At 41.0% G+C, this 21,295-nt stretch overlaps 2 protein-coding genes across 2 annotated transcripts; one reads left to right on the forward strand and one right to left on the reverse strand.

The window, feature by feature from the left end:
- Positions 1–772: 772 nt before the first annotated feature.
- On the reverse strand, positions 773–3,893 carry LOC113092162 (uncharacterized). The gene is made up of 4 exons (XM_026257775.1): positions 3,721–3,893; positions 3,069–3,386; positions 2,560–2,679; positions 773–1,746 (listed from the first exon to the last, which is right to left on the reverse strand). The coding sequence occupies exons 1-4, from the start codon at positions 3,770–3,772 to the stop codon at positions 1,529–1,531; spliced, it is 708 nt and encodes a 235-aa protein (XP_026113560.1). The 5' UTR covers positions 3,773–3,893; the 3' UTR covers positions 773–1,528.
- A 9,914-nt stretch (positions 3,894–13,807) lies between these two features.
- On the forward strand, positions 13,808–18,052 carry LOC113092174 (uncharacterized). The gene is made up of 3 exons (XM_026257789.1): positions 13,808–14,123; positions 15,831–16,124; positions 17,526–18,052. The coding sequence occupies exons 1-3, from the start codon at positions 13,808–13,810 to the stop codon at positions 17,582–17,584; spliced, it is 669 nt and encodes a 222-aa protein (XP_026113574.1). The 3' UTR covers positions 17,585–18,052.
- The last annotated feature ends 3,243 nt before the right edge of the window (positions 18,053–21,295 follow it).

Here is a 21,295-nt window from a genome sequence, read left to right on the forward strand (position 1 = left end):
TATTTAAAAATTCTAAAATACATAAAGTAAGAAAGTAAGGAAAAGGTATGAAAGTAAGCATCTTTCAGATGCATTGATAAAAACCTGTCTCCTGGGCAAACTTGTGCAAAGTTTTGCTTTAAAATTGAGCATCCTTGAAAGCAGAATGATCTGGGCAGACTCATCCATAGAGGAGTTTGGTATGGAAACCTGGAGGGCCACCATCATATGGAGAAGTATGGTATGGTTTCCCATAGATATGGAATTTGGCTTAGTCTCATTTACACTACTTCCCACTTTGGAAGTATATAATCATTATTGTTGTAAAAGGGATTTAATTTCCATAGCACACTTTTTTTTTAACATTAGTGTCTCTAAAGAGGTGTAGAAGAAATTACAATATGCTCATAAAGTATTCAATATGCTCAATTAAGTCCAGGAGTCGAAGTTGAAGTTCCATTAAACATTAAGAATTAAACACAAACTCTTCACCAAATCTTTATTTAAAAACAAAATTTCCAAAAATGCACAGGATTTCCTCTGTGAGGGTCATTACATGGTTACAACAGAAACAACGGACTATGAGATCTACCATTTGTGTTGCTAAATATTTTGTTTAGGGTAATTATTCATTCATTCATGTTTATTTGTATAGCGATTTTCACAATACAAATCATTGCAAAGCAACTTTACAATTAATTTACTATTTATTAGTAGCTTATCAGTGTTGACTGTCAGTTAATATACATATGGCAGAAATGTACAGAAAAATCAATTAAAGATGCAATCAAACAGACGATGAACACTATTAACAGCAGTTATTATATGTTGCAATCATAAATTTGGCAGTTCTGTATGTTGTTTCATGGTTCTGAGGCCCTCTGAGGAAATTATGTTTACAGCCTATATTTAAATCAATAGTTCACTCAAAAATGAACATTTGCTTAAAATTTACCAATCTGAGATGGGGGTTTGTTTCTTCAACAGAACAGTTTTGGAGGGATTTAGCATCACATCACTTGCTCACCAATGGATCCTCTGCAGTGTATGGGTGCCGTCAGAATGATAGTCCAAACAACACGACTCCAGTCTATCAATTAACATCTTTTGATGTGAAAAACTGTGATTTTCAGAAACGAACCCATCATTTATGCTGGTTTTGCTGGCCATAATTCACAATTGCATAATCCACAAATGCCTCCTCCAGTGAAAAACATCTCCTGTTGTCCTCTTACATCAAAATCCACCCATTCTTTAGAATTGTTTCAGACTGTTTTGACCTGTAAATGGAGCTTGATCTGAGCATATTTCTCTCCTGATTCGGAAGAGAAGACATTTCACTGGTGAAAATGAAATTATAGGACTAGCATTAGTTATAAGTCAAAACATATTAATGATGGATGTGTTTCTTGCTGTTTGTACTCTCAATCTGACGTCACCCTTTCACTCCAGAGGATCCATTTGGTGGAATTTTCTTTCATTTTAAAGATCAGTTAATGATAACATAACTGGATGTATCAGTATATTTTTGGGATTATACCAGCAACCTTCAGCAAACATATCTGGAACTCATTCTTTTGCTCAACTGATGTTGGTCTGGTTTTACTCGATGGCTTTGATGGTAATGTCTAGCCCCTTGCTTCCTGTTCAGCTGACTTCTTGTAGATCTGATGTCGTAAACCAGAAAACCAACAGCAGCCACGCTTACCAAAGCAGAAACAACCAATCGTATCACAGTTTCAGTAAAACCACAGCAGTGGACGTGGCCTGAAACAAGAAAAACGTTGAGTTAGAAAAATGCATTTAGCTGTCTTTGAAATAGACTCATATGAGCCGGTTTTAAGAGTTATTATTATTAGGACCTCAAGCATTCATTGTGAAAGCAGTACATCCACAAGATTTACTGTGTGTTTGATCCAGATTTTATTAGCCAAATGACATTAACTAGGATTGTTTACTGTAAGCAATCTAGACTCTAATAAGTGCTTTGGTGACATCTTAAATATATCAGCTCTTTTAGAAACCTATGTGATTATTTCATTTCTTCTTTAAGATCTTGTTTTACTTTGAGCATTAATATCTTTTTGAGCAATATGGGGCACCAAACCCACACACTGCTCTTGGACACCCGCTTCACGCCTGTGACGCTCATCTGTGGTTTGCCTTTGTTCCAGCGAATAGAAAATAAAAGAAAACAAAAGAAAATAAAAAAGCAAATGCACTTCACCCTCCCGAGCACAAACAAGTCATTCTTTGTCAAGGAGTGCATAAGTTCACCAAATGTACACCTTGAATGCAGTGTAAGGATAAAAGCGAATGCATACATAAAATGTAAATGAAAATGTTGCGAAAGTGAATGACTATTTCACGCCCATCTGCAGTAACATGAAGCAACACCTGTGAATATGTGCTGCATTAGCATTGTGGTCACAATTGCAGAAACGTGGCCTCAAATCTGACATTAAGCCTCTATGAGCTAACACTGGATTCCAGAATCAAAAAATTGTAAAGGTTTTATAAAAACTGATGTCACATTAACTGAACACATTTAACAGAGTTCTAAGATCACGAGTGGCGTACCTGAACTTGGCCGAAGGAGTTCAGTAATATTGACGTCTTCAGTCTGGTTGATGGTTAAATTGGACGTCTCAAAATTTGTGCTCGTTGAACTTCCTGTTGTTATAGAACTTTGTGGAGTCTCTGAAAAGGACAGATGTTAGTTTGTTAAGGGGATCGTTCATCCCAAAATGAAAATTATTTCCTCATTTTCACACTCTCAAGCTGTTCCAAGACGAAGAAAGAAACTCATGTAGCTTTGGAACAACTTGTGGGTAAGTAAATTGTGATGAAATGTTCATTTTTGGGCAAACTATTCCTTTAATACAGTTAATACCATAAATGTTAATATAAGGAACATTGAAAAGAACAGAAAATAAAAAAGTATCACCATGACATTAATACACTGTAAAAGGGTTGCTGTAAATATTACAGTAATTTACTGGGAGCTGGATGGCAGAAAGTTACTGTATAATAACATTACAGTAATTTATTTTCTTTTAGAATTGGAAATGTACACATTCTCAACTCACCATAGACTGTGACATTGAAACTCATGTAGCTGGTCTCACTGCTGATAGCTGTTACTTTATAAAGTCCAGAGTGTGTGGTTCTGGTGTTTGTGATGGTCAGAGATCCAGTCTGATGATCCAGCTTCAGTCTGTCTCTGAATCTCCCATCAGGACCATCATATGTCGAGTGTGTTTGTGTGAGCCTGCCGACTTCAGCTATTCGCGTGTTTCCGAACATCCACTGTATGAACAAATACTTGTGTACTTCAGTAACATCGGTGTGTAGAGTGACAGAATCTCCCTCCATCACTGATATCGACTTCACTTCATCCGTCACATCTACAGGACAAACAGAAACATATTTTTGTAACAGACTGAATGCTCCACAAAAACATTATGTTGGTTATTAATGGCCAAACTAAATCTGTAATATGAATGCAAGTAAGCCATGACTTCAGGATTTCAGTGGGAAGAGATTTTTCTTCAGCACTCACTTTCATGCCAATCAAATCAAGATCAACCTGCAGCCCAAAACTAGTAATACAAATTACGTTTGTAAATAAAAGAAAAAGTGATAATAAACTGTTTCGAAAACTTTTTATTATGAAATCCACCGTAAATCCAATTAAAACAGAAAACATGAAAGGAAGTAATACAAACGCGTATAACTTACCAACCAGACGCCACAAGCACACACAGAACAGAAGAGTTCTGATCATATTCATTTGTCATTCAATAATAAAGCTGTCTAAAGAACAGCTTCACATCGCCAGCGACTCTCTGAGAGCGAATGACATTATAGATGTCATGCCAAGCTGTTGACATAGAATAAGTTTTACATTACATATAAACGGACTAACGACCTAAGAAAAACGTGTGCTCTTGAGTCTGTCTCTGCACCGTTTAGCTGACACTACACATTACACTGGCATGTGACCTCCCCTTTTTGGAGATACCACGGTGCAATCCTTGAGCAATAGTGACATAATCACTTATTGCACCCAGTTTTTGAAAATGCTTATGCGTTTTTAGAGCAAACAACCAGCTTTCGGTGTGTGTGTGTGACAGGGGTCTGCGCAGACCGATCGGCGTCTGTCTGGACGCGCGGCGCACGCCGCTGTTCAGAAACATAACGGAGATTCAGCGGAACAGAATAATTTAAATCTCCAGAGATCGTCTTCATTAATCCAGACTCACAGTTTCACAACAACGAGCAGAATATGACACCTATATTTCTACTTTTATTGGTCCTGGGCGGTAAGTGATGGATTTCTGTTCTTTCGGTTTCATTTCAGTATCGATGTTCTAGGTTAATACATGGAAAATGAGGCTGTAGACGCGTCTAATAATTATACCAACATTTGTAAATAATGTGGCGAATGGTTGTATGTCACATGTGGACCATTCGCTTGCTGTAAAGTAAACATCAATTAACAGTGTATTTGCAGAAATTCCTATTATTTCTTGAAATTGTTTTTTTTTTATTTTCACTGCCTCATTTGGACGGCATTGCTGTAGAGTCTGATCTGTAAAACTGATTGCATGCTGTAGGTGTGTCGTCTGGCGCAGAAACAGACGGGGTGATGTCAGTTATGGAGGGAGATTCCGTCACTCTACACACAGATCTCACTGAAATACAGAATGATGATACCATTCTGTGGACGTGGGGACCTAAAGGATTCGTCTTATCTCAAATAACGAGAAAGAATGATTTTACCTCATTTTTTGTCACTGATGAGCCTAAATTCAGAGGCAGATTGCAAGTGGACCAAAAGACTGGAACTCTCACCATCAGAAACACCAGAATCAGACACTCTGGACAATATAAACGAACAATCTCTAGAGAAAATACTACGATAAAGATATTTAATGTTGCTGTCTTTGGTGAGTATCAAGTTTTTCTATGTAACAATGATAAGGATGAGCACTATGTGTTAATAATGATATAATTCTATTGTTATATAATAAACCATCTCAGACACCATAAGAGATATCACAATGTTTTTGAAAAAAAAAAAAAAATTGCTTTTAAATTATTGCAACTTACAGTTCATGTATTATACTGTAAGTAAAATCAAAGACTAAATACCCAGGAGTTCTGAATGGGAAAAAATGCAACACTCAATAAGGCTGCTCAATCGCAGGAAGCCCTGCGTTCTGAATGAAAGAGCCAATCGTTAATCGTTAAAGTCAGCGGGTCACTGTAGCTGCTGTTAGAAGTCCCAGTTGCTATAGAAACAATCAGCGTTTTGAGCATAGACTGTATAAAAACATGGACGTAGTGTCCGTGATGTCACCCATAGACTCCTGAAGAGCGTTTGCAGAGCGGGCCATCGCCATCTCATTTCAAAGATGACATGACTTGTCTTTAAGAGACTTAGGTAAATCATAACTAATATTTTCCAGAGGCAGTTGTTGAGACGGATGGAGTGAAGTCAGTGTCAGTGATGGAAGGAGACCCTGTCACTCTACAACATGATGCTGAAATACACACAGATGATCTGCTCCTGTGGAGGTTTGGAGATAAAGGCATCCTCCTGGCTAAAGTTGATGTAGAGACTAAAGAGACTTCATTAAACGATGCTGATGAAAGATTCAAAGATCGACTGCTGCTGGATCAGACTGGATCTCTGACCATCACAAACTCCAGAACTGAACACGCCGGGCTTTATGAAGTAGAGATCAGAGGCCGTGAGAGCTCACAGCGGTTCCTTCTTTCTGTCAGTGGTGAGTTATTATAATCCTTCAATGTAATGACACATAGTATAATTAGATCAGTGATTAGATCAATATTAGATAATGTTGGGGATTGCCCCACTTAATGCTGGTTAATAGTTATTGACTGCTGCAGAATTCTTGTCAGGGAGTCAGAGTCATCATATTAAGTTTAACCGTTTATTGCACAAGATTTGACCCTATACACATGTTAGTGTATTTGAGGTAGTTTCTGAAATAAATAAAACAACAGATATAAATATTCATTGTTCAAATATAACTAATAACTCAACATATTACATACTCTATAATAAACAACTTTGTCAAGTGCACTGATATATAGAAATATAAACTGAGAAATGTATTAGCAATACATCTGTGTGAATAATCTGCTTAGTAAGATTACTAAAACAATGAAATATAAGATATATACAGTACAGACCAAAAGTTTGGACACACCTTCTCATTCAAAGAGTTTTCTTTATTTTCATGACTATGAAAATTGCAGATTCACACTGAAGGCATCAAAACTATGAATTAACACATGTGTAATTATATATGGAATCATACACATAACAAAAAAGTGTGAAACAACTAAAAATTTAATATTCTAGGTTCTTCAAAGTAGCCACCTTTTGCTTTGATTACTGCTTTGCACACTCTTGACATTCTCTTGATGAGCTTCAAGAGGTAGTCACCTGAAATGGTCTTCCAACAGTCTTGAAGGAGTTCCCCGAGAGATGCTTAGCACTTGTTGGCCCTTTTGGCTTCTGTCTGCGGTCCAGCTCACCCCTAAACCATCTCGATTGGGTTCAGGTCCGGTGACTGTGGAGGCCAGGTCATCTAGCGCAGCACCCCATCACTCTCCTTCGTGGTCAAATAGCCCTTGATGCCTTCAGTGTGACCCTACAATTTTCATAGTCATTGAATGAGAAGGTGTGTCCAAACGTTTGGTCTATACTGTATATAGAAATGAGACTGTATCATTAATACAGAAGTAAGTAATTGTTACATACATGGACTTTCAGTTCCCTTATTTGGTCATCTTCATTTTCTTGTTTGGTTAATTGTTTAATCCCCACCTGTCTCCATTCACCTGATTTCTCCCTTGTGTTTAAATACTCTGTCTTTTGAGTTCCTCCTGGTCCGTGATTATTGTTGTATCTTAAGTTAAGTTAATGTATTATGTTGGATGTGCCCTTATTCTCTGTCGATCATTAAAAGTACCTTTTGTATATCATCTTCCTCGTGCGCCTTCATTCACATACCAGAAATCCGTAACAGAATCACGGACCAAACAGTTTATTTAGCAGCGTTTTTCTTTCGTTTTGTTTTCCTCCCTCTCCCGGAATGGCTATCCCAGCAGTCCGACTCTTATGCCTGGACCAACTGGACAGTTCGCTGGAGGACCATACCAGGGACTTTCTAGATCTGGCGTGCCTTACCCACTTCCCCGACCTCTCGCTCTCTAACTTCTATTACACCGGCCTGAGCGGGCGATGTAAGGCACGCCTGCCAGCGAACGGTCCCAGAGAGGATTTCGCCGCCTTTGTGGAGTGGGTGCTGGAGATAAATGGATCTTCGTTTACCATCTGCACCGCTGAAGAGGATATCTCCAGCCCCACTCCCGAACCAGAGACCCGGTAGCCGCCATCCCGCCGCACGGAGCTAGAGCCCACTGCAGCTGCAGAGCCTGAGCCTGTCATTATCGGAGAGCAAGGACTCGAGAGCGCGACTGACCAGGTATGCGAGCCGGCAACACCGTGCATCGTGGGAGTATTAGTGGAGATCGAGGGCGTGGAGGAAAGCCCTGCACACACTTCTGCGACTGAGGGTGAGCTGCATTCGGTTTCTGGGAATTATATGGAGGACCTTATAGACTGGTTTATGGAGGTAAACCCTGAATCTCCTGTCTCTCTGCTGGTTCCGCCCAGCCCTGAATTTCCTGTTTCTCCGCTGGTTCTGCCCAGCCCTGAATTTCCTGTGTCTCCGGTGGTTTCGTCCAGCCCTGATCCTCCTGTATTCCCTCCCAGCTTCTCACTCACACCTCCTCCTAGACCAGTCAGTTCCTCTCTTCCATTTCCGCTGGTTCCGCCCAGGCCTGAATTTTCTGTTTCTCCGCTGGTTCCATCCAGCCCTGAATTTTCTGTGTCTCCGCTGGTTCCGTCCAGCCCTGAATTTTCTGTGTCTCCGCTGGTTCCGTCCAGCCCTGCATTTTCTGTTTCTCCGCTGGTTCCGTCCAGCCCTGAATTTTCTGTTTCTCCACTGGTTCCGTCAAGCCCTGAATTTTCTTTTTCTCCACTGGTTCCGTCCAGCCCTGAATTTTCTGTTTCTCCAGTGGTTCCGTCAAGCCCTGAATTTTCTGTTTCACCGCTGGTTCCATCCAGCCCTGAATTTTCTGTTTCTCCAGTGGTTCCGTACAGCCATGAATTTTCAGTTTCTCCGCTGGTTTCGTCCAGCCCTGCATTTTCTGTTTCTCCGCTGGTTCCGTCCAGCCCTGAATTTTCTGTTTCTCCACTGGTTCTGCCCAGCCCTGATCCTCCTGTATTCCATCCCAGCCTCCCACTACCACCTCCTCCTAGACCAGTCTGTTCCTCTGCTCCACTTCCGCTGGTTCAGTCCAGCCCTGAATCTCCTGTTTCTCTGCTGGCTCTAGCCAGCCCTGTTCCTCCTGTGTTTCCTCCCGGCCTCCCTCTCTCATCTCCTCCTAGACCAGCCAGTTCCTCGACCTCATCTCTGCTGGTGCCAGTCAGTCCCGCAGCTCACCCTTAGTCGATGCCCTCTGGCCGTGATGGTTCGCCGTGGGACTTCCAGTCTCCAGCTCTGCCTTGGCATGTGGATTCCCTGTCTCCGCCTCCAGCCTCTGAGCCCTGGACTCCTCATCGGTCCTTTGACCCTGCGGCTCCGCATTGGCACCCTGCTCCCTCGTCTTCACCCGGGCCTGTCATCCCATCTGCTCCACCGGGCTCCTTCGTCCCTAAAGCTCCACCTTGGTCAGTCGTTGACCATCCACCAACCTCAGGACTCCATTCCTTTGGCTTTTCCTCATCATTCCATCCCTCCGGCTCTGTCAGGCTCTTCCTTCCCCACTATGCAGCAGGCTTCCGGAGCCCCGCCTCCACCTCAGTCGCCGGTGCCTTCAGCGCTGCCTTGGACCTCCAGACCCTCGGCGTCACCCTGGCTTTGCGGCTGCTCTGCTCCATCATGGGCTCCTCACCCACCGGCGCAGTCTCCATCTGTCGGCCCCCTGGTTTCATCGGCTCCTCCCGCCGTCGACTCCCCTGTGGGTCTTCATCCTGGCTGGTCTCTGGAGCACCATCTGGCTCTTCCTGCTCCGGGCTCCTCACTGGCTCCTCCCTCCTACTCCATCATGGGTCCTCTCCATTGCCTGCCCCTTGCCTGCCTCACGTCCGCCTCCAGAACCCCCACCGTCCCTCTGCTGGTATTCCTCTTGCGTTGCGAGGACGCACCGTTCCGGGAGGGGGCGAACTGTTACATACATGGACTTTCAGTTCGTTTATTTGGTCATCTTCCTTTTCTTGTTGGGTTAATTGATTAATCCCCACCTGTCTCCATTCACCTGATTTCTCCCTCGTGTTTAAATACTCTGTCTTTTGATTATTGTAGTATCTTCAGTTAAGTTAATGTATTATGTTGGATGTTCCCTTATTCTCCCTCGATCATTAAAAGTACCTTTTTGTATATCATCCTCCTCGTGCACTTTCATTCACCTCTCATCCATACCAGCAATCCGTAACAGTAATAATAGTTGCTGAAAGGTATTATCACCATGAAAATGTTACACTTATGTAATAAAGTTGTAAACATGAACAATGCATGCTGCGATGCTAGAGGGTTAAGCCACTCGTTAAACAGGATCAAATCACACTAAGAAAGTTCGCAAAACATCACTGTCAAAGTTAACATGATTGCGGTGCACTGTAGTAATATAGGTAATTAACAATATACATTGAAGTAACTTACTTTATCATGCACTTTCTCTTGCACATAAACACAGCACCTGAGCAAGAGCACGCGGTGTGACTGTAATGCTGAAGTACTGTAACAGTGAATAAGCAGTTATGCTACGACCGCAGGCTACATGCTGTACAGTAAATACTGCACTACAAAACATCATGTGTCACGGTTTACGCTGCCTGAAGGAACACGGAGTCGAGGATAAACGGAATAAGGCTTTTAATATATACCATACATGGAGCACAGCGATAGACACACGTAAGTGAGTGATTTAGTCACAAGTGAGGAGTGAGGAGACCCGACAAAATAGAACTGAAAGGTAAAGGCTTATGTACAGAGGATAATGGGGAAACACAGGTGGATGGAATAACTAAATTAACAGGGACATGGAACACATGAGGAAGATAATAGACACACCTGGGAACTAATCAAACTAAACACCGAAGACACAAACTGGGTCACGGGCAAAAAACACTAAATGAGTCCAGGTGTGTGACAGTACCCCCCCCCCCCTCCCGGTAGGTGCGTCCTCGCACCGTAGAAACAACAGAGGGATGCGTGGGTGGGAACTTGGGAGGAGGTTCCGGTGGAGGACGGACTCCCGGGAGGGGGCCAGCAGACAGGGACCACAGAAGGAGCCAGGGAGGAGACGACGGAGGAAGGAGCCAGGGAGGAGACAGGAGCAGGAGGAGCCAGATGGTCCACCAGAGACCAGCCAGGACGGAGATCCAAGGTGGAGTCGACGGTGGGAGGAGCCATGGTGAAGGAGGGGTCGACGACACCAGGGGGCCGACAGGCGGAGACTGCACCGGTGGGTGAGGAGCCCAAGATGGAGCAGCACAGCCGCAGAGCCAGGGGGACGTCGAGGATCCGGAGGGCCAAGGTGGAGCAGAAGGCTCAGGCGACCAAGGCGGAGGCAGGGTCCTGGCAGACCGCTGTGGAGCCGGAGCGACCGAGGATGGAGGTGGAACCGGAGGGAAGGAGGAGCCTGACAGAGCCGGAGGGATGGAAAGACGAGGTGGAACCGGAGGAGTGGAGTCCCGAGGCGGCGGATGGTCGACGACCGACCAAGGTGGAGCCGGAGGGCCGAGGGAGCCCGGTGGAGCAGGTGGGATGACAGGCCACGGTGGAGACGAGGGAGCTAAGAGCCAAGGCGGAGCCGCTGGGTCGAAGGACCGAGGAGGAGTCCAGGGCTCGGAGGCTGGAGGCGGAGACAGGGCCTTAACGCGCCAAGGCGGAGCTGGAGACTGGCAGTCCAGCGGCGAACCATCGCGCCCCTATGGCGCGGACTGAGGGTGAGCTGCAGGACTGACTGGCACCAGCAGGGATGACGAGGAACTGGCTGGTCTAGGAGGAGGAGAGAGGAGAAGGATGGGAGGAAGGACAGGAGGATCAGGACTGGACGGAACCAGCGAAAGTGGAGCAGAGGGACCAGCAGGTCCTGGAGGAGGTGGGAGAGGGAGGCCGGGAGGGAACACAGGAGATACAGAAGATTCAGAGCTGGGCGGAACCAGCGGACACACAGAAGATTCAGGGCTGGGCGGAACCAGCGGAGACACAGAAGATTCAGGGCTGGGCAGAACCAGCGGAGACACAGAAGATTCAGAGCTGGGCGGAACCAGCGGAGAGACAGAAGATTCAGGGCTGGGCGGAACCAGCGGAGAAACAGGAAACTCAGTGCTGGGCGGAACCAGCGGAGACACAGAAAACTCAGGGCTGGGCGGAACCAGCGGAGAAACAGGAAACTCAGGGCTGGGCGGAACCAGCGGAGAAACAGAAAATTCAGGGCTGGGCGGAACCAGCGGAGAAACAGAAAACTCAGGGCTGGGCGGAACCAGCGGAGAAACAGAAAACTCAGGGCTGGGCGGAACCAGCGGAGAAACAGAAAATTCAGGACTGGGCGGAACCAGCGGAGAAACAGAAAACTCAGGGCTGGGCGGAACCAGCGGAGAAACAGAAAACTCAGGGCTGGGCGGAACCAGCGGAGAAACAGAAAATTCATGGCTGGATGGAACCAGCGGAAATGGAGCAGAGGAAAAGACTGGAGGAGGTAGGAGTGGGAGACTGAGAGGGTATACAGGGGAATCAGGGCTGGACGGAACCAGCGGGGAAACAGGAAAATTAGGGATTACCTCCATAGACCAGTCCATCAGATCCAGAACTTGCTCCATATGACCTTCAGAGACTGTATACAGCTCACCCTCAGTCGCAGGAGTGTGGGCAGGGCTTTCCTCCACGCCCTCGATCTCCACGAGGACTCCCACGATGCACGGTGTTGCCGGCTCACACACCTGGTCAGTCGCGCTCTCGAGATCCTGTTCCCTGTCAGTGGATGGCTCGGGCTCTGCGGCTGCGGTGGGCTCTGGCTCCGTGCGGCGTGATGGTGGCTGGCTGGTCTCTGGGTCGGGAGTGGGGCTGGCGAGGTCCTCTATGGGGCAGATGGTGAAAGATGAGCCATTTCTCGCCAGAGTCCACTCCACGAATGCGGCGAAATCCTCTCGAGGACCATCTTCGGACGACAACGCTCTGCATTTGGAGTTCAGGCTGGTGTTGTAGAAGGTGCAGAGCGCGTCGTCCGGGTAGCTGGTGGCATTAGCTAATAGAAGAAACTGTCTGGTATGGTCCTCGAGAGAACGTCCTTCCTGCTTCAGCAGGAGGATGAGGAATTCGGGACGATAGAGGGGATCCATAGAAACTAAGAAAAGAAAAGACTGTGAAAAAACGAAAGCAAAACGGAGGGAAAAACACGCAGTTTTAAACTTTCTTTTTTGGGTCGGGTCTTCTGTCACGGTTTACGCTGCCTGAAGGAACACGGAGTCGAGGATAAACGGAATAAGGCTTTTAATATATACCATACATGGAGCACAGCGATAGACACACGTAAGTGAGTGATTTAGTCACAAGTGAGGAGTGAGGAGACCCGACAAAATAGAACTGAAAGGTAAAGGCTTATGTACAGAGGATAATGGGGAAACACAGGTGGATGGAATAACTAAATTAACAGGGACATGGAACACATGAGGAAGATAATAGACACACCTGGGAACTAATCAAACTAAACACCGAAGACACAAACTGGGTCACGGGCAAAAAACACTAAATGAGTCCAGGTGTGTGACATCATGCAGATCGCAACTCTTAAACTTAAAGGAAATAATTCACTACAGATAACGTAAACAATGAACTATATTTCAGAAAATCATTATTATTAGTGGAAAATGAAGTCTTCTCAAATAATATGATTTATAAAAATAAAAATAATCAGCTTCAAATCAGCTTCAGATAAAAACTGTACACATGTGTTCACACTAACTGTCTGGCTGTCTCTCTTTAGCTGTTTCAGATTTGACTCTGTCTTTTGGTGAAATAGCAGCAATAGTTGGCGCTGTTCTGCTGGTGGCTGCAATTTTAGCTGCCGTGGTGATTTACCATCGCCGACAGTTTGATAAACTGCAAATAGGTACGTATTACAGCAGGGCCAACACTGACATATTTGGTTCCCTAGTAAGGCATCACCGCCAATTCTGCCACCAATCATTCACACTGAAACTGCATAGATTTATGACATAAAATGAATTATAAATTAAGAGTACTGCGAAAAAAAAAAAATAGAGAACTTTACTAGTATCGTCCAAATGTGCTATAGTAAACATAATATTTAGTTTTTCTGCAATATAAACTTCAGTATGAAAAAATATATAAAATCAGAACTTTACACCAAATTACTCTTCAAATAGTTTTGGAATTTAAAAAAAAAAAAAAAAAAAACTCTTTCAGTAACCATACTGTAAACGGAATTATATATATATATAAACTGAAATTGCTATTTGATGATAAACTGAAGTTCTGAACCTTCACCGGAATTCTGAAATGGACTGCAAATGTTGTGTTAGCATTACTTTATATAGAGCCATCCTGATTCTGATTGAACTGATTAATTTTCAAGGCATCTTTATGCAGCATCTTATGCAGCTGAGTATATGTATATGTATATGACTGAGATGTCCACCTGCACAGTCACTTGATCTCATGAACACATTTCTGTTCTGTTTCTATGTGATGCTTTGATGGGTGAAGAGAAGAAAAATCCCGTGCTAGAGGGAATGGATGTCACTCTACACACTAGTACTCAACTACATAAAGATGATGTGATACAGTGGTGTTATGTAAATGAAGAGGATCTCATTGCTAAATTCGATACAGTGAAGACTGAGAAACATGTTTACAATGGTGCTGATGGGCGATTCAGAAGCAAACTGAGTCTGGATGATACTGGAAATCTCACCATCAGTGACATCAAGACCATTCACTCTGGACACTATAAACTCAAGATCAGCAGCCGTAAAAGAACAAAAAGCAAGACCATTTTGGTTCCTGTGACTGGTAGGTAATTTTACTTAAAGGGGGGGTGAAATCCTATTTCATGCATACTGAGTTTTTTACACTGTTAAAGAGTTGGATTCCCATGCTAAACATGGACAAAGTTTCAAAAATTAAGTTGTACGTTTGAAGGAGTATTTCTGTTCCAAAAATACTCCTTCCGGTTTGTCACAAGTTTTGGAAAGTTTTTTTCGAGTATGGCTCTGTGTGACGTTAGATGGAGCGGAATTTCCTTATATGGGTCCTGAGGGCACTTCTCCCGGAAGAGCACGTGCTCCCATATAGCAGAGCACTGAGAGCACAACAGACTTCACTGATCAGAGCGAGAGCGTTGCGAAATGTCACTAAAGGAGTGTGTTTTTGGTTGCCAGGGCAAGACAACCCTGCACAGATTACCAAAAAAAAAAAAAACAGCATTAAGTGGATGGAGTTTATTTTTTACAGAGCATCAACGGAGTTGTGCAAGTGTTTTTGTTTGTTCCCTGCATTTCAAAGACGCTTGTTTTACAAACAAGGCCCAGTTTGATGCCGGATTTGCACATCGTTTATTTCTTAAGGATGATGCAATCCCAACGAAAAAGGGTCACGATTGTGTCTTGGAACCACAGGCGGTGAGTAAAACTGCTTAAAATATCTCTGCCTCCTTGTTAGTGCGTCCGCCTCCCATCGGAGACCCGGGTTCGAGCCCCGCTCGGAGCGAGTCGTTGCTGCTGCTGCTCTCGTTCAGTTTCAGCCTAGGGATCTGATTCTGGATCATAAATAAACGGCTGAATCTGACTGTTAGCCATGGTTTGTTTTGGATGATGTTTTTTTTCCTCACGGTAATGTCACAGCTTCCAAACGTTCTCAACGCAAAAGCCTACTGGCGCTCGTGATTCTTTAGCTCCGCCCACACGTCACGCCTCCAGTCGGTCATGTTTTTCCGGGAAAAATTGGTACAGACTATCTTTCTCTTATGAATATAATAAAACTAAAGATTTTTTGGAGTTATGAAGGATGCAGTACTACTCTATAGGTACTCAAGATTAACAGGATATTGAGTGAAAACGAGCATTTCACCCCCCCCCCCCCATTTAATTACTTACATATATGAATGACTTTAATTAGTACCATGCTATAATTAAAAAATCAATTTCATGAATAAAGTTATAATGTTATGAGAATAAAGTCATAGTATTATTGAGTTGCAGTATTATTGTGTGTGTGTTGAATATTATGAGAAAAAGCATGATCAAGAATCATAGTTTGTGGTTTGAAATTCAGAACTCTTTTTGCTATAAATGTATTGTACCATGGTTTAAACATGTAAATAATACAGCACATTATACCTTATAATGTGTGAGTTCAGCTAATAGTCCTCTGCTCTACTTTTTTTAGTTTTCATCTTTTACTGTAAAAAGGATATTTTATAAAGGTGTTCAAAGTTCATTTTAAATTAAACAATGTGTAACTGTCAAACAGTTTGAACTTAAATATTTGAAATTTGTTTATAACAGCATAATATTCAATAACAGATATTTCATTCAAGTCACATACAATGGGTTCTGCTTTGCATCAGCTAACAAAATGACACATAATTGAAAAGTTCTGGGTACATGTCAAACTAGTTTAAAAAAATTGTAAATATATCTCTTATTGACATTGCAAACTAAATTCATTCATTTTTATCTTCTGAATTTCTCTGTTTCTATGTGCTGCTGCGACATGAAGTGAAGTCAGAGTCAGTGGAGAAAGGAGAATCTTTCCCTCTCGAGACTGATGCTAAAACAGAGGGCAATCTTATACTTTGGACATTTGGAGCTGAAAAGCGTCTCATTGTTAAATTTGATTCAGGAGCATGTTATATTGGTGAGAAATTCAGAGACAGACTGGAAAGAGATGATGAGGATGAGACTGGATCTGTGACCATCATAAACATGGACACCAAAGACTCTGGGCAGTATAAACTACAGATCATCAACAGCGAACAGACCATAATCAAGAGAATTAATGTGTCTGTCACCGGTGAGTAGAACAACATTGATTATAGTAGCAGCATATTTTCATAGTTTAATAGTATATTTCCATTTGAAATTGTTGCACAAAACATGTTGTTTCAGATATTATGTTCGTGTCAGCATTAAAGGTGCTGTAGGGAACTTTTGTAAAAAAAATATTTTTTACATATTTATTAAACCTGTCATTATGTCCTGACAGTAGAATATGAGACAGATAATCTTTGAATAAAATCAAGCTCCTCTGGCTCCTCCCAGTGGTCCTATTGCCATTTTCAGAAAGGCATGCGCTCCCGGTAAAAAACAACCAATCAGAGCTGCGGTCTGTAACTTTGTTTGTGTTCAAAATGTAGAAAAATGAACATAATAAGCGAGTACACCATGAATCCATTTTCCAAACCGTGTTTTTAGCTTGTCCTGAATCACTAGAGTGCACCTATAATAAGTGTTTATATTCGGACTATTTTAGATTGCTTCGGGGATACCGCGGCGGAGTAACCCAGTACCTTTGTGATTCTTCATAGACATAAACAGAGAGAAGTAGTTCCGGCTACGATGTTCTTCCGCAAGACGCAAGCAGTTCTGTTTATTAACCGCTAGAGCGTCAAAACTTCCCTACCACAGCTTTAATGCATTAGTGATATTTCTATCACAGCTTATTTTGATTAGTTAAAAATGATTTGCCTCAACCTCACCATTGCAGTATTACATGATTTAAACTGTAGCTTTTGAATGTTGTCAGTGCAGACAATTTCAGCTGATCTACTTTGTCAATGCAAATATATATATATATATATATATATATATATATATATATATATATATATATATATATATATATATATATATATATATATTATTTTCTTTATGAAACACTGTTGCATTTGTTGAAAGTGGTCAACTAAAGCAAACACTGTTCACCATAATGGTGACTTCAAACTAAACATTTCCAATAAAAAAGTAACTTTGCTTTCATAAAGTTAATTTTTCAATTGCAAAATTTTACGTCATAGAGAAAACCGTGAAATCCTCTATTTTGCATATTATTATTTTTTAAATCAATATTTACAAAACTGCACAAAATGTGAAAAATTTATTGAAATATGTTAAAATGTTATTATGCATACAAATGAAAAAAGGAAAATGTATATAATGAACATTGTTGTAACATTGCGGTAAGTACACTTTGTTAAGTTATAAAACATAATAAATAATCACGTTCCAGATTAAAATTTTAATGAATCCATGCAATTTTGTTTTCTTTTTATATGTATTACAGACTCTACTGGTTCAAAAGTGCCCATAGTTGCAGAAACACCCACATATGCATATACATATATAGTTTATATGTAGCATCATTGTTTTTTTCTCTTTTTAAAATTTTTCTAATTGTCTCTGCTTTTTGTTTCAGAATCCACTAAAAAGTCTGTGAACGAATCAACGCCTTTGATGAGTGAAGAGCGTGTGTAGAGAGGATGAGCAGGAGGGAATGAGTTCAGTTTGATGAGATAAGACAAGCCCACTAGAGTCATTCACTGACATTAAAACACAAAAACATATCTCTGCTTTTATTTGATATATCTGTGTTTCTCAAGATTCTGGGAAACCTGTTTTTTCAAAGAAAAAAAAATGTTTTTGAGAGGGGGAATTAAAATAAGCCATTAATGACTCCCTTACTGATCCTTTAAGAATCAGAATCAGAAGGAGCTTTATTACCAAACATGTTAACACACACACAAGGAATTTGACTTGGCAACATTAGCTTCCAGAGTAGAATAAAGTACACACATAGTGCAAACATACATGATGAATTACACAGTAAAGATGAAATAACACTAATATAGGAAAAATAGAAAGAAAAAAAAAACCAGCGATGTCTGTTTTGAAATGAAGTATTTTTTTATGTATATTTTTAAGCTTCGTTGTCACATTTACAGGTGGCCCGTCTGTCTGTGCTTGCACTGCTGCTGTCAAAAACGAAGCAAGATCGGATCAGACCTTAAGAAATGCTTAGTTATGCCTTGATTAACCATGAACGTGCATCAAGAAATGATATATAGTTAAAGTGAAAATGACAAAATGTAATAGAGCGAGACTTCACAAAAAACAACAACAACAACAAAAAAAAAACAGTATTTTATTCATAATTAATGTAGGCTTAAACATCAACACATTAGAGCCAGTGGAAAAACAAGCTCATGTGCTCAAAATGGACATAAGTAAACCAATATTTAATAAAAAGTTATCTTAAATAGAATAGATTAACAAAATATTGTTAAATAAAATGAAATCATTGAAGCCTACTCGCATTGGGTGCTGGTTTCGGCTTCATCATCGTCTGCAGACACATCCTCATCTTATACTGTATATGAAACACATGTGATTCACAAGCATCCGCTAATGCACTCACGTTCATATGGAAGTCCATTTCACTTTATTTCACTTCAATATTCACTTTATTTCTTGCAATTCTGACTTTTTTTCTCAGAATTGTGTGATATAAACTCACAATTTTTAGATATAAAAAATGTTTTTTTTTCCTCGCAGAATTTGGCTTTATAAGTCACAATTGTGAGAAGAGTCAAAAATGTTTGCTATAAACACACTTGGGAGGGAATTGATCACAATTCTGACTTTATTTCTGACAATTGCAAGTTTATATCTTGCAATTCTGATTCTGGAATGTAAACTCACAATTGCAAGAAAAAAAGTCAAACTTTGAGATAAAAAGTCTCAATTATGCTTTATTTATTTATTTATTTATTTATTTATTTATTTATTTATTTATTTATTAATATTCAGTGGCGATACACGCTTGAAGATACAGTACCTTCAATGGCCTGTAGATGGCAATATCGATTATTTTGTAGCAGAATTAAACTGCATAAAAAGCATGTAACAATTGCTTTACAGATCACAAATGTTTTGGTGTAAAGAGTACATTGCGCATATTTATTCAAAAATGTAGTCAAGTAGATAGTAAATGTTGCTAATATCTTTAATACTCAGTGTAACAAGTACAGTAACTAATAACATTTACTCAACTACTTAACACTGAAGCCTATGTGTAACATTGTTGTGTTTAGAGCATCAGAACGTGTTGTGACATTTTCAAATCACCTATAGTGCTAGTATTACAAAACTTCACAGTTTGGCAAGCTGTATTATCAAATCCATCAGTACTGTTTGAAACACGTGTTTGTGATAATGAAGGCTTGCTTGCATTTTAATCAACGTTTTGTAATCAAATGTACAACTATACAGTATGGGATGTGGTGGTATTAATTATCTAGAGGTCATCTTTGAAATGGTAACGTGTGTGTGTTTGTTTTTGTGTAATAACACTTGTTGGATTTGTGCTGCTCAGATGAAGTTAGACTAAGCATTGAGTAATTAAGATTATTCAATAAACTCATTTTACCATTACTTTGTTTCCTGCGTCCTGCTTTTACCACCGTCTTTGTCTGATTAATGAATTTACTATAACATTCAAAGAAGCAGAGCAATTATCAATATTTCCACATAGCCAACACATCACAATGAAAGTGATGATTAAAAGCAGCTTGTGTTTGCTCATTCAGGCACAAGGTGGCGCTACAGCAGTGTGCTCTGCATTTGGAGATTCACGAGTTTCTGAACAACATCACACCAACGGCATCCAAGAATCAGTTACTGGTAAAATCTAATAAAATATTTATGATTCGGTTTCACGAAAAAGAAAGCGTATTTCAAGCCCCATTAACATCGCAAAGAAATACATTAGAAACATTAAAGAATTCATTAGAAATCCGTAGAGTTCATGTGGAGAAATCAAGCTAAATAAAGACACCTGATCATTTCCTGAACAAACACACAAACCACTTAATAATATTGACAGAGGATTTGACCGAATCGTCTTATGATGGATGATCAGATCACATGGGATTCTGATTACCATGATGTGCCGAAACAAGTGTGATGAGAGAGAAGGATCAAACTCAGAGCAGAGTGGAGTATAAACTGAAGAAATGACATGTCTACGGTTCACACGTGTGACTATGGACAGCTTTTTCTTAACTTTGCATTTTCACGCCTAATGCTTTTTCACTCCAGTGGTCAACATCTTACTAGTACTGTTTAACACTGTGTTGTCAGCTGCATCATGTAACCCAAAACACTCTATGAGCAGACATAAATCTTCCAAAATTATTATTATTATTTTCAGATAGAATACAGGTGAGAAGAGAGAGTTTGAGCCCGCAACTTATCATACAATTATACGACAGAACACAAGAGAATATAGCTAATGATATATGACTATGATATAATGTCACCAGTGGTCCAGAAACATCTCTACCTTCCTGAGATTCTGATTAGTCTTTGTTTGATGGTGACTCTCTCTTCTGTTGAAGGCGTCTCTGACCTGCAATGATAAACTGGACCAGAAAGGAAGACCTGCTCAGCCTGCTGTGAGGAGACATTCTGGAGGACAGCCAGGGCATTTATGATGGCCTATGAAAAACATTAATGTAAATATACTATAATACCACTACTGAACATTGGATTGTTACAGTATATGCATCTTGAAAAAGAGAGAGCCTATTATATATAGAATATTTTGAGATCATCTCAATTAAAATATGCCTAGTGCATTTTTTTTTCATCATATGTCCTACAATGATCCGAACCAATTCCATAAATTCATATTGGCCATGCAGAACATTACAGAAACTAACACGTGATAACCATGGACTGTGTGTGTCGTAGGCCTGCAGATTAGGCTAAATTGTTACAGACTTTTAAAACTGCCAAACGACTCATTCATGAGAACAATGGCAAAATGACAGGCTAATTTGTAGTACAACCAGGCAGTTGAATTATGAAAGGTATTTTATACTTAACTAATAAGGTAAAACAATGATTAAGCTTGCAAGTTTTCGTACTACTACAGTAAGTTCCAGGTAAACCTTAGACTCTGATTGTGCAGGAATACCCTACTCCCCCCTCCACACACACACACACACACACACACACAAACACACACACACACACACACGGGTACATGCTTTCATATTAAAGGCGTCATTAAACAATGTTTGTGCTGTAACACTGCAAATTTGCCTAATGCAAACACCATAAAAAAAAGACATGGTCACCTATTATCCTTTTTTCTTGATTAAAAAAAATATATATAAAAAATAA

This window comes from Carassius auratus, unplaced genomic scaffold (assembly GCF_003368295.1).
Source record: "Carassius auratus strain Wakin unplaced genomic scaffold, ASM336829v1 scaf_tig00214501, whole genome shotgun sequence".
Lineage (NCBI taxonomy): Eukaryota > Metazoa > Chordata > Actinopteri > Cypriniformes > Cyprinidae > Carassius > Carassius auratus.

Coding starts and splice junctions, on each gene's coding strand:
- LOC113092162 (XM_026257775.1), bottom strand. CDS start 3,772: ATGAATATGATCAGAACTCTTCTGTTCTGTGTGTGCTTGTGGCGTCTG. Junction 2,680..3,068: donor TTTCAATGTCACAGTCTATG/GTGAGTTGAGAA, acceptor TGTCCTTTTCAG/AGACTCCACAAAGTTCTATA. Junction 1,747..2,559: donor ACTCCTTCGGCCAAGTTCAG/GTACGCCACTCG, acceptor TTCTTGTTTCAG/GCCACGTCCACTGCTGTGGT.
- LOC113092174 (XM_026257789.1), top strand. CDS start 13,808: ATGGGTGAAGAGAAGAAAAATCCCGTGCTAGAGGGAATGGATGTCACT. Junction 14,124..15,830: donor CATTTTGGTTCCTGTGACTG/GTAGGTAATTTT, acceptor TGCGACATGAAG/TGAAGTCAGAGTCAGTGGAG. Junction 16,125..17,525: donor AATTAATGTGTCTGTCACCG/GTGAGTAGAACA, acceptor TTTTTGTTTCAG/AATCCACTAAAAAGTCTGTG.